The 14,322-nt window shown below is 40.7% G+C and overlaps 1 protein-coding gene across 3 annotated transcripts in view; it reads right to left on the bottom strand.

Moving 5' to 3' along the window:
* Positions 1-14,322, bottom strand: part of LOC146304823 (FERM and PDZ domain-containing protein 4-like) — a 77,832-nt gene that overhangs the window by 50,589 nt on the left and 12,921 nt on the right. Inside the window, exon 1 of one of the 3 annotated variants that reach the window (XM_084713832.1) lies at positions 1,638-2,073. The exons of the other annotated variants lie outside the window; for them this stretch is intronic. Within the exon in view, the coding sequence (XP_084569958.1) occupies positions 1,638-1,678 (41 nt within the window). The 5' untranslated portion in view covers positions 1,679-2,073. Of the gene's footprint in view, positions 1-1,637; positions 2,074-14,322 lie in introns of those variants that run through there. 3 annotated transcript variants of the gene reach the window in all.

Genomic DNA, 14,322 nt, shown 5'->3' with positions numbered 1-14,322 from the left:
CAGACGTGATTGAGCGATGCCCATTGTTACAACTGTTCATTATTCCAAAACCTTAATGGTCCGAAAAATGCCCCATCGTGCCAAAAGCTTATTTGTTTGACAACCCTTTACCTTGAAAACACCATTGCTCCTTCATTTATGCTAAAAACATGCTTTTTACCATTCATTCTGCAAGGTACAGCATTGAGTTTATTCAGTCTGTGAAATGCAAGTGTTCCATAAGTCATAACTATGGACTCAAGAATTAGAAAGACTATGTGGTAAATATAGGGACTGAAGCAGCCTCTAATTTAGGAAAAAAAAAGACTTAATGATGGTCTTGAGAAGGCATCAAATCAGAGATCGATTTTGTAGAAACGGCCGTGTTGTTGTGAAGTCTGAACCACTATGGAGATTTGAATTTCTTTCTCTCTTTCTGCCTCTAAGAAGCGTAGAAGATGCACTCCAGATGCTGTCCTCTGAGTGTGTATATGTGCAGGTTTAAAAGATTTGTCATGAGCCATGTTTAGTGGGCTTAGGGATGTGACCACGCATGAGTCAAGGATCATGCAAACATGTATTTACGTACATGTGTGTCCACATGGCGCATCGTGTGGTGTGTATGTGTGTGAGCGGCATATAAAATCACTGTGAGCGGGGATTGTTGTGTGCTGAGCTCTTCATTATCACTGCAGCTCCTACTTATAGAGTCTCCTCTGTCTTAAGACTTCTTAGTGTTTCTTCACATTTCAGGCCCAGGGCTGTTTCAGTTCAACTTGTGCAAAATAAAGAACTACTACCCTGGATAGTTTACCTCAATATTTGCATTTTAAAGAAAATCAGTGACTTGAATCAGGCATTTCCTGTCATTTTTTAACCTTTCGCATGCAGGCATGGGGACATTTTCTGGGACACAGTTTTACACCATGCTGTCTTTTTAAGTACTTAGTAGTCTTGTTGCACCTCTTCCTCTGGCCCCACCGGCTGACTTTGTGTTCCTATTCTTTTCAGTAACCATTGTCCGTCCTCTCTTGTTTCTTTATCTTTATCTTTCTTAATCCCTCGCACTATCTGCTTGGTCCTTGGACTCTGACTGTATTCTACCTTCAATTTCCCACACTTGCTGATCCCCTGTTGTTGTTGCTGTTGCAAGTATGCATATATATGAGTTGTATCTCATAGATTTCAATATTTTGATTCCTCAGTGACTCAGAAACACAAATAACAAAGACAAAACACAGTTAGGCCTCTACAGGGGTCACATACAAGCCATTCTTGCTTGTCCTTCATCAAACATTCTTTCTGGCCTGGTCACCAAAGTATATCAGCTGAAATACAGTAATTTCATTTATTCTAAGAGTGGCAAAACTTTTTGGTTGAAAGACACAACACACAAAGTGAATGTCGAGTGCATTTTCTGTAGAAAACTTGGGAAGACATGACTTTTATATCCTGCACCAACTGATCAGCCTGATGATTTCACTTGGAAATATCTTGGATGGATTACCTTGACTTTGCTCCCAAGGACGTGACATTTCTCATGACATGAAAAAATAGATTTCTCTTCTTTTCTCTCAACAAGACCCAAGAAATTGGAATAAAGGGCACATGATTTGCGCCCCCAGAGAACAGCAGTGGAGGCACGTACACAAACTCACCCAGACAGCTTTGGCATCTTGGAGAAACCAAACATGTCCATGTGGTCTTGCTACAGAGCGCTACGTCCCAAAGCTCAGGTGCTCCGCATCAGCATTCTAATCCACATCCAAGTCCCTTCACATGTAAAACCCAGACAATCCACTTTCAACCAGGATCCATACCAAGACTCAATGAAAGCCTTTCGAAAGCAGAATTCAAGGAATTTCTCACAAACTCAAACAGCAGCAAGTATCACCCTTGTTGAATGTCCCGTCCGGTACGCAGACAGTCCAGTTCCCTGTCTTTCCACAGTGTTGCGTTCTTAAGTGATGACAGAGGCAGTGAGGGTCACCTCCCACCTCTCTTCTCTGGGACGAGTCAGCCCTTTCCGCTGCTCTCCACCTGCCTTAGTTGAGCTGCAATAAGCCCACTGTGTGCGCTCTCCATGTCAGCGCATGGAGAAGTGCGGCGATCATAGCCGTGGCAAGCTGGGGAGAAGAGAGGATGAGGGGAGGAGGGAGAGAGAATTGAAGAGGGATGGGATAGAGAGGGAGGGAGGGAGGGATGGAGAGGGGGGGAGGACAAAGCGAATAGATGACGGATGCTCTCTGGCTCCGGTTTTGCCCTCCGTTCATCGGGGCTGCCACTCTCTTTGCAGGGCAGAGGAGGGGATGCAGGGAGGATGCAGAGGCAGGGGGGGGTACAAGTGGATGAAAGATGGAGGAGGGACAAAAAAAGGAGAGGAAAAGTGCTTTGGTTGTAAAGAGAAAGCAACTGAGAAAAACAGAGAAGGGAGGGGGGTGGTGATGGGCAGAGGAATGCTGACTCTGCAGAATGAGACGCTGATGGGAGCAAGACCCCGTCTCTCAGGTTTTTTTCTTTTCTTCCCCCCTGTTTGGTTTCACTAAGTGAATGCGCTCACATTCATACTGCATTAGTCTTGTCTTGAATCAACCAGAAGGAACATTCAATCTGTAAATATGACTGCATTTCCTCTAATGAATGGGATCAACTCGTAGTTACATGTAGTTGGATGAAATACTATATTTGGTGTGTTTTTGAAGCAAAAAACAATTTTTTAGAATTTTCTTGACAATCCAGTGTTATCCATTACTCTCAAAACCTCATTTGGACCGAAAATAAATATGTTTTAATGGACATTGGCTGCGTTGCACCAACACAGATGAATTTATAATGCAAATTAAATTATGGTTTAGCTTTAAATTATGTTGCACCAAAACTTTTAAGGAGGAGGTTTAACTTTTAAAATGCTGCCTTTTTCTTGATGGATTGAGCAGAAATAATCAAGTTACTCAAAATTTCTTGAAATTAGAGTTTACTTGCTGAGCCAGCACAAGGACGCTGTTAAAATGCTAACCAGGCAAACTAACTTTTTGACTACCTAGCAAACATTTTGCAGCTTTTTAACCAGCTTGTAAACGATGTAATCTTTGTTAGCTAACAAAATGTAACATTTTGTGAAGATTTTTGCTAGCTAGCCAACAATGCACCACTTTGTTCACCTAAAAGTTAACTACCAAACAATATAACACTTTGTTATCTTTTTAGCTGTGGTTGGTGCAACCCAGTGTTAATATAAGAAAATTGACTCAAGATTGTTCAAGGACTCTTATTGTTTTGTTGTGCACACACACACACACATACACATGCAAGCATCCCTTCGGCATGCTGTCATCAAACCCTAACAACAAGTCTGAGCCTTGAGTGTGTGCGTTTGCATTTGTGCACGCGCACAGATGGTTCAGCCTTAGCGAGATGCTGCTCCTGCTGGCCCTGTGCCACGAGGGGCCAAGGACGAGCACAACTGAAACTCAGTGGTGATTATAAACTTTAACTGAAAGCAAAAGAGCGGAAAGTATGCTTAGCATTACATGTAATCCAACTCAACTGACCATGGAAAGACAGTAGTACATTTTTCTTACTCTCATTATTGTAGTATTATCAGTTGACACAGAATGTAACAGGACATGGTAAGGGGAATCCCAGTCAGGACATATAGTGTGATATTTATTCACCTGACCTGTTGTCAGTCACTAGACAATAATTATAGATTGGATCCTGGAGCTTTCTTAAATTTGTAATTACATATCTGTCAGATCAGGACATAATATCACCCGACATATGAAATGATATGAAACGGAAGCAAATGCCCTCAAGATGACTGCCACAAGATTTCAGAATTCATAAAAGTTATCTTGATGGTTTGAGACAGTCTAATGACTATTTATGAGTGTGAACGTTTCTCCAGGGAGCAATGCAAGGCTGCTTAATCGCATTAAAAGTTTCAGTCTCAGTTAAGACTTTCTTTTTCAGAGAAATATTTAAAAAAGTTTTGAAGAATATTGCTCAGACTGTACCTGGATATAGGAACAAGCTGACATAATGTTCCAGGGTTATCATCAGACAGACAGACCTTCAACCATAATAGCAAAGAATGATGAAATACTCTGGAAACAAGAGTCTATACAAACAAAACAAAACAGACATGCTAGCTGATCTAACTCACTTTTGCACTGTCAAAACGCGCATTTTACTCATGCATTAGTGACCCAATAAAAATGGGTCTGCAACTATCTTTGTGAAATGCTGCACTACAGGAAAGATCAGGAGATCCAGTAGTTATGAAGACATTTCACCTCAAAATCAGAAATGCAAACCTCATGGAGGCACTGCAGGGAATGTCAAGGGATCATCAAATTTATTAAGATCAATCTTCTAGATACCATGAACATCTACACAAAATTTCCAATCTTCCAATCCAAAAGTTGACTTTCATATGACATGGAAATTGAAATTAGTGGCATCCTGGCAGGTCAAACCTCTACAATAAATGAGCTCACAAATGTGAGTAATGCAATGCCATCAGTGATGCACAAAGTTAGCCATGTCCCTGTGGAAATCTACTGTATGTTCAGTGTGTGTCTGTAAATAAAAGGCATCATGTGTGTCCCCTTTCTTACTGTGTGTGCAGAGCAGTAATGTCAGAAAGCAGCAGATTTTACGTCATGCAGCTTTGATGCAAAGACTCTTTGATGACCCTCGTCCTCCCTTGGGCAGGCACAAGAGCACATGCATCCACACACATCAAATGCACTTTGTGGGTGGCAGGATATAAAAGGCCTATTTGCCCGCTCATAATTTCATACTGGTTTGGTCACATCCCATCTCAGGACGAGAAAGAGACAAATGAATGAAGACCCTTTCATCTGTTAGCGCATTCAATTTCCTGTCAGAATTTATTACAGACAGAAGCTATTTTGGGATATCTGGCGTTGTGCATCGCTGGAGCTTCTGGATAGCAGTTCAGGAATCAATCCTGAGCTGTGAGCTTTGAAATTGAGCGACTTTTTATTTTATTAAAGAAATCATGTTTGTGTCTTGGGTCAGACTGGTGATCTGTATATGGGAGGTTCTTAGAGGAGTGGACATCTTTAAAGGTCCAGTATGAAACATTTATAGGGGTTTATTGGCAGAACATGACAGAAATTGGATAGAATATTCATAAGTATGTTTTCATCAGTGTATAATCACCTGAAAATAATAATAAGTGTGTTTTTGTTACACTCTTAGAAATAAAGATGCTAACTAGAACCATATTGAGTCTTGTCCCCACACAAAAACCTTTTTGGTTCCTGGTAGAACCTTACATAAAGGTTCCACTTGCAACCTTTTCAGAGAGTTGTATCTAGAACCCAAAACAAAGAGTTATATCTGGAATCATCTGTGACAGAACTCTTCTCATAGTGAGAGGTCCTACAGAGAACCCCTCTATTGTGTAATGATTCTACCCAAAAGCCTCTCAGGGGGTTCTATCTATCTATCTAGCCCTTGACAAACCCTTGATGAAGAGTTCCTCAAGAACTCTTTCTTCCAAGGATTCTTAATGGAACCCTTAGTCCTTTCTGGGTGTGAGTCCTCTTCCATGGAGGCCGCCATGTTGTACCACCATCTTCCTACACAAATTAAAACTAAACACTGGCTTTACAGAGGGCCTTGTGCAAATTTCATGGCCACCCTTACACACCTGGAAGGGGAGGGTGAGGTGCAGTGTTTGCAATCTGCAATCTCATGGCTAGATGCGATTTAATCCTACACACTGGTCCTTTAAATCACTGGGACAGCAGAAATAAACCATCTCCTCCCTAAATAAGTCCTCTGAACAAGGAATTGTAGAGAGAATGCAATGCAAGATAGAGTATTGATGGGGCTTGTGCCTAAGGTAGCTGGATGTTGGCATCAGCATCAAAAGCTGGAAGCAGTGCAGTACTAGAGGAGCTGATTGGATTGGCGAAGGAAACGGTGAGTAATCATTGGTTCCTGTGTGGGTAAGTGAGAGGAGTGGTACCTTCAGGCTTAAGAGATTGGATGAGGTGATCGAGGAAGGAGTTGCCTAATTCTAAATTGACAGGATAATAAAGGGAAGCAGGGATCTGTGAGAATGGATAAGGGCCAGGAGGTATAAGGGCGGAGGGGGGGGGGGAGTGAATGAAGAAATGGGGAGAGTGAATGAACTTTTGCCAAGGTCCACAAATTCCCATTTTATTATTATGACTTGTTTCATAAAGGGATGCAAGACAGGACGAAGAGTGTGCTGATTACCCATAATGTTTTCCACTAACCTCCTTGAACTGAGCGCGAGCTGCTATTACCTTTGTGCCAGATCTGATGTTTGTTTTTTTTTAGAGGTTTAGGCTCAGACTGCAGGCCTTTTTCCTTCCCAGATCTAATCTTTTTGAGCCAGTAAAGCTAATTTTGATTTTCTTTGTGTCATCCTCCCTTCTTCAAAAGTAGGGGGGGGGGCAGCAATTCGGTTCACTAAAACCCACACACTGAAGCGGAAATGCATAAAAAATATGCAAGATGGTTTATTAAACAAGTCTGCGATCTTAACTTTCTGAGTGGGGTGTGTGAAGGACACACGGGGCCTTTTACTTCTAAGCTTGCAATTTACTTCCACACTTCAGTGAATCCACCTCCAGTGACTGGCCCACCCGTTCAGCTTTCAGAGTTCCTCTGAAAATGTTACAAGAGGGACTCAAACAGTAGCAGCTTTGAAAATTGCAATATGAAACACTGATTTCTTATGCTGTTAAAATCAGTTGTTTTTGGTTAACTTACATCATAGGACATACGTTTCTTGAAATAACTGTTATGCCTCCAGTGGATTGGTGCCCAAAAATTATCTCATATAACTGTATGCAGAGAATCAACTCTGTCTGGAGCGGTGACTATTTTCTGTTTTCCTTGGAGACTTTTCTGTTCTTGAATTTGGCATCCATAGCTAGCCCAGGGAGACTCAAGACTAGCCACCGGCAAAATTTAGAGGAAAAGGCACCAAGCTGTAAGATGCACATTTGTTATTTTTGGTTTTTTTCATTTAGTGTAGACCACACATTTTTAAAATTCAAGAATGTAAGAATCAAAACTATTTGGTTAGATGTAGGATAATAAGGTTTGGATGCAAATCAATATCTACATCATAAAAGTCACATGATGTAAGTGGCACGTTATGTAACTTAAAACTTTAAATAAGTCAACGTTGACTTGGTTTCACACCCCTCTCCTCCAAATGCTGCAAATCCCTTATACTGCTTATAACTACTACAGCCACTGGAGTTTTCCAGCTAACTAATAAATCAAACGTAAAAATGGGTTGTGATAAGTTGCTCGCACGGACGACCTATACGGCTGGTGAGGACAGGCTGAACATTTCGGTAGTTGCCTGGAAAATTATGTCACTCCAACAGCTGCCTTGGTGTCTTTATTAAGGTCGCTGTCCAAAACACCATCCTTCAGTCACCCAGTGTGACAATGACACGTCACCTTCTGTTTAATATTCTCTCATCTACTATCTCCATGACTGTCAAGTCCCCTTTACCAACTCTCATATTAGTCAGGGAGTGTTTCGCTTTAGAAAAAGATGTTTTTGACTTCATGTGAAAATCTAATGATTACACGTCATTAGCAGCTGCACTGTTAATACTTTCAGGTCCCCTAATATCGCTACCGACACCTACATTTTTGTCTGCTGATTTCTGGCAGCAGCGCTTGAATATGTGAAAATCTTTCTTTCTGAATGAAGGTTGCCCCCGAGTGGGGAGGAGCGAGTAGCCTCATATAGCAATTTTGGGATGTTAATTATGATCACGTCTCATGAATGCACGAGTAGGTGCCATTCATCAGGCTGAAGTGAGCAATTACATGCAGTTTGTTTGAGTTTGGTGATTTTTAAGAAAATAAATCCACAAATGTCATTTGAAAAAAAAAAAAAGTCTATACTAATCTGTATCTCACTCAGTCTGCTCTCCCTTTCCTCTGTTCATCTTCCCCAAATTGTGAATGAAAGAGAATTAAAATGCTGTTTCATTTTAAGAAGTCATCTGAAAGGTTTGTGAAAGTGTTAAGCACCTGACAGACGGGCAGCGGGACCTCTCTTTTATCTTCCAAGGCTGCTGTCTGATCTCTCCACTCGGCTGATTTAAAACAGCGATGCTTATTACAGTGTGGACAGATAGGAAACGCCACCAGCATCCCACTGCTGGTTTGTGTCCCACAGAGATAAGGGGAGAGACGGCAGTCTGCTCGCCTCTGTCCACTAATGAATAACAATATAGCCCAAGGTCACCATTGGAGTGTGAGCGACTGCGTGAGCGTGTGAGAGAAAGACAAAGCGCGTGTGCTGCGTTACTGCACACCACATTGGCATTCAGAGCTTCACCTTGCGGTCTATGATAGTTGACACACACGTAGAGTTAATCATTAACCTGCGCAGTGTGTGTCTGTATCTAGAGATCTCTTCTGTCTCGTTTAAAAGGGCAGGATGTAGCATGTCAGACAAAATAACCATCATGACAGTATTGTGAAATGAGATTTCTTTGAGGCCACTTCAGAAACAATAAAGTAGTTGAAATGTTCTCTACTGAAGCATATCCATCATATAATAAAACATCTGGGTCACACTTTATTTTACAGTACAATCATATGACGTAACAAGCTGTACTTTCTCCCCATTTTAAACAAGCTAAACAAGCTCTACAAAGTAAAAGCCAAAATTATAAAGACAGAGGAGTATTTTGTCTTTGGGTGACTGTACAGACTTATTGTAATATTGTAGGCAAATAATGTGATTTGTGTCCCTAATTAAGGGCTAACACTGACTAATAAAGAGCACATTTTGTTTTAGTTTTTGTCTAATTTGATGCAAATTACGGCTTGTTTACATCTTATCATTGTACTGTAAAATAAAGTGTGACCAACATCTGGTTGAACATCTAAAGCTTTGTCTCTTTTTTTTTTTTTACCACCAGTGGAATTTGGACCTCAATGACTTTGACATTCCCACGAGTCTGAGTGGTGCTGTTCATACATAAATCATTGCCACCTTTGCAACAACCACCTCATTGCTTGTTCTGTATTCTGCAGACCGCTGGCAAATATATACACAGTTGGCTCTGTATCTGCTACAAAATGTTACTTATTTGCTTTGCAAATTGGGTTTTGATGCAAGCGCCATTTCTACCTGGCAATGCTTTGTTTCGATTCATGAAATGTGACATCTTTAAACTGTCACAGCGTGATAGGCGCAGCATGCAAAGCGCAGGAACCCCCACAGGCCAAGATTAGCGTCCTGCACAGATGTGAGTTTATGCGGCTAAAACACTTGGTTGCTTTTTCAACATTTACCCAAGACCACAACCTTTCTGTGACCTTAACCAAGTGCCTTGAGTGAAATATGAATGATGCTTGAATTACCGCAAGCAGATATAATAAAAGAAGTAAAATAAGCTGACAGTGAACATTTTAGATGTTATCAGTATGAACATTTACATGTCATGGTGATAAAATACAGTTTTTCTTTCTTTTTTCTAACTAAGCACAATAAGCACAGTACAAAGTACAATTTTGAGGTACATTTTATGCTATTCTATACTTCTACACTACTGCAGTTCAGGGAGTAATATTATACAAAACATATGATGATTCACCTCGACCAATACTGTGTTCACATACACCAGGGTGATGTATTACAAGTTGATGTTGGATAAAGCAGATTAAAAGCGATGCAATAGTTGAAAAAGGAGAAGAACATGCTTTGCAAATAGTTTATGAGATAACACACACATTCAACATATTTTTTCCTCATTACGGATCATTTACTGCTTTTTAAGTGAGAAATACTGAACTGTTCAGTTCTTATTTTCATTTTTACATGTGATGTCCTCGTTGGAATACATGAAAAAACAAATCACACTTTACTGCGTCGTAGCACAGCGTGAGGCGTTTAATCATAATATTACCTCATCCTTTACTTTATTTCTTCATGCTTTTATTACTAGGATGTATAGCTGATTGCTGTGTAACGTCGAGTTTCTATCACCCAATCCATCATCACACAGTGATTAAATATGATGTCCAATCTTCACTACATCATAATGATAAATGAATACAATAAAAGTGCAAATCAGCCATTCATTAGACTGTCTTTCTGTCACCACACTAAAGACACATGCATGATTTCCCAGCATGCAACAGCACGGGGCCAGGCTGGCCCCCTGTCATTACAGCGGATAAAGCGGACGCCACCCTTCGCATGCACACACATACACCAACTTTATGTGACGCGTCTAAACAATGAGATCATAGAATTTCATTCCCGCACCCCCTCTAATCCAACTGGCAATCTCTCTCTTTCTCTCTTTTCCTTATGACACAGGCCTAATCTGACAGAGCAGACGACCCCACAGCCAGGGAGGGGAGGGATAGATGGAGGGAGGGTGTGAGAAAGAGGAGAAGTGGACCGGAGTGAAACAATAAGGGGGAGCGAGGGAGGTGTATGTATGTGTGTGCAAGGGGAGAGAGAGAGAGAAAAAGAAAGGTCAGGGAGGATAAATGGATGGAGGGAGAGATGGATATTCGAAAGTGAGGGGTTGTAAAATGAAGGTGTGATGTGGGAGTTGATGATGGATCGGGAGAGAAGGAGATTGAATGATGGAATGAAAGGAATAGATGGGAAAAGGGCAAGAGGGGAAGGGATTATGTGACGAGAGGTGGAGACGAGAGAACAGAGAAGGAGAACAGAGAGCGCTTATACTTTATCTATACAGTATAATCTGATGTCTAGTTTCATGTTGCCATTCTTACTGTACATACTGCAAACATCACAGAGAAAACTCTACTGCAGGTGATTCAAACTGCCCGAAACATCAGATCCCCAATACCCATGCCAGCCACAGCCTGTCCACCCACTCCAGTTTTAGTTTTATTTACTCAACCAATCTACTGTACATAATTTTAATGTTTTTATATGAGTAGCAAAATGGGAACTACAACTTCATCTAGCTATAAAACTCTGTGTTGTGTAACGATAAATAAATAGAGCTTGTACTAATGACCTGCCCTATAAAATATAAGTCTTAAGTTGTGTTATATTTACTTGTTAGGTTTACTTAAAGTTTAGTTTTATTTAGCTAATTGTGAGATTGTTGCAACTTAAAAATGGCAAGTGGAATTAACTTATTCTTTCTAAGTGTAATCGTAGTTTGAAAATGAAAACGCCACTACTAAAATCAGGTTTTGAGAGTTTAAAAAAATCATAATCATTAGCCAATAGTATTGTTTTTTTACACTTATATTACATTTGTATGAATTGTGACAAAGATATGTACTAAATGCAACACTTTACAGAACAAAGACTATTTCATACCTCAAATATATTTTGACATTTACTGCAGTTTCTTGGGTAACACTGTGCTTAAGACTGGCATGGCTTCATGACAGGTGTCATGTTATTAGTCTAGTCAAATAAAGTGTTACCATTTCTTGTTACCTATTGTCTGTAACTAGCAGCAAGTCCTGGTGTTACAGTTTGATTAAAAATATCACACACCTTCAATCCATCTATTAACTTTCAAACTTTTTGGCATTCCTCAAGAAGACAATACCCCATAAAACTTTTCCATGGGCCCCCGAGAATCCTGTCTTTATATTAAAAGTTTGTCTATTGTTCTCCCAGACTTTTTATCTGCCTGCTGTACCTGGCAGCAAATAGACTGTTCCTGACGCATTAAACCTGTTGACTGCTCCATGTGGGTTTAGACAAATACATTTGGCTCAGGTTTGTTTTTGTTTCTGCTTCTCCATCTCTCCGTCTCTCCCTCTTTCTTCACGCCTCCTGCTGTCAGCCTACTAAACGTCCCTCTTCAATAACGGGGCTTGTCGGAGACACTTAGGAGATAAGGCAGAGTGGGGGAAACGACGGGAGCTATTTGTCACCTCGCAGTGCATTAGCAAGCTGCACGCCGCCCTGGACCCCTGAGCTTTTTCTGGGGGTCGCTTCCACACAGCAGCTGCAAACACATGAAAAAACATCTTCCAAGAAAAAAAAATCACATCTTTCTCTGGAGTATAAATTCACTCGCCAGTTGCACTGCCACACGCACATATTCTCGTCATGCCTGGCGTGCACACCCATCAAAATGCAGAGACGGAGACCCATATGTAGACTGAGCAAATTGATCAAATGCTATTAGCTATTCTTCAAGCCCAGTGTGACATTTAATTACGCACACATGCGCTCACTCACTGAGCTTGAATGCTGACGAGAGATGTGCTTTTTTCTTTTTTCTTTTTTTTTGTGAGACACATCTCTCGAGGCGACCGGCAAAGCCAATAGTCTGACTGCCAAATCCACTCGCACACAAACAACCGTGCAATTACATACAAACATGTGCACGCACGACTGTCTCAGTGAGAACAGCTCGCTGTTTATTAAGGAACTCATTACAGTGGGACATTTCTTTATATTGCTGCATAATAACTCAACAATCTGTGGCAAAAATTAAAACCCCACACTGAGAAACAAGGGTTCCAAAAGGTTCTCCCTGCAGGGCTGAGATGCTACCCAGAACCATTTGCTTCTGAAGAACACTTTGAAGATAGATTCTGACTGTTTAAATCCTTTCGTCAAGGGTTCTTTGTACCATTATTTAAAACGCTGCTTGTTAGAATCTCCTGGATGGACTCTAGGTAAAACCCTTGGAATATAAAAGGGTTCTTGGTAGAATCAATCCGTGGATTCTGGATAAAACCCTTAGAATATAACAGGATTCCCAGTAGAACCCCCTGGGTGGTCCTCCTTTATATTGGGTTCTCGGGAGAACTCTCTGAAAGGGTTCCAAGTAGAGCGAGGAACCAAAAAATCTTTATGGTTCTAGTTAGATACGTCATTTCTGAGCATGCATGACAATATAAAGCCGAGCAAAATAGCTTAATCCAGCGGAAATGAGAAAATGAGTTGACTGATTTCAGTCATTTTCAACAGAGTAAATACAGTTTCTTTGTGGAAAAGCTCGAGCTGAGCTGCTTGCTCAGTGAATGTGGGGAACAACAGTGTGATTACCAGGCTGAGGACCAATAATGTGTGATGACAAAGGGGGCCGCAGGCTTCTTGTTTGGGCAACAGTCCCAGAGTTGCAGGACATAAGTGGGCAGCGCTTCCAGTGATGAGAGGAAAAAAAGTGAGAGTCAGAGTAATGGTGGAAGTGTTCTGGGCAAAGAAGTAATAAATAACTGTTTTTCCTGGAACAGAAGATGAGAAGCTGTATTGTGTTCTCTGTGTTGCGCTTTTTAAAGCAGTTTTACTTGCTTTTACTGTGTTTGGACTAGTGTGTTACACTGTGACACTACAAATGATGGAAACTTTTCAAAGGATTATCACAAACTGGCAAATGCTGTAAAGTACACCACCATCACACGTGTCCAAGCACATAGAAGTGGGGATAACAAACTGTAAATGTGGTGATTTGCCAGTGTACACATTCCTGCACTGTGTAATTTATGCTTTTTCACACACTTAATGCTTTTTCATATTTGCATGAATGGTTAGTGATATTTTGGGAAATATGTAGATCAAAAATCAATACCACTCTTACGTCAGTTAGATCAACTTCCCCTTCAGATGTGCCTGAAAATGTTAGGGAACTAGAACCTCTGAATGGTTTCAGATTCATTTACAGGCAAATAGACCCAGATATGTACACCTGGATCTTGTTAACGGCTATCAGATCTTTATACCACCAGCTGCTGGGTGATTAGAATCGTTAAATCACCCAAAATTCAAGGAGGAGGACCACCTCCTCCGAGCCAGCAGACTGCTGCATGATATACTGTCCTGCAAAAGAAATGAGTTGCACTTAAATCTTGTATTTCTAAAGAGCAAAACCATTTCCTACCTGACTTTACATCACGAAATGCAGCTTTTAGTTCAAAATTAATGAACTTGTCAACCTCAATTTTGGCTGAGGCGCCGTATATTTCATTCGCAATACAAGTGCGGTGCAAAGGGAAAGGAGACCCACACATTATTATTCAATTTTGCTTTGCAGGTAGTTTTCAGTAAATCATATAGCCTGACTGTAAAAGGCCTTAAACTATGGACGTATTGCTGCTGGTGCGCTGATGCTGAATTTGTGTGGTGGCCTGAATGCTAATGAAACCGAATTTAAATAAAAAATTGTTTTTCAGCATATTCCTGCAAATAATCTGCTCAAAAAAATACAAGTTTGAGTCATGGAGGTTGCAACAAACAATATAATGTATTATGGGTGACAGAAACTTGCTCATCTAAATCTTAACCATCTGTTGAAGCCATTTAACATGTGAGGCTTGTTCAGAACATATGCAACT

Source organism: Lutjanus erythropterus, chromosome 24, assembly GCF_056507025.1.
Source record: "Lutjanus erythropterus isolate fLutEry1 chromosome 24, fLutEry1.hap2, whole genome shotgun sequence".
NCBI classification, from domain to species: Eukaryota; Metazoa; Chordata; class Actinopteri; order Lutjaniformes; family Lutjanidae; genus Lutjanus; species Lutjanus erythropterus.
This window is presented reverse-complemented; position numbering and strand designations above follow the sequence as displayed.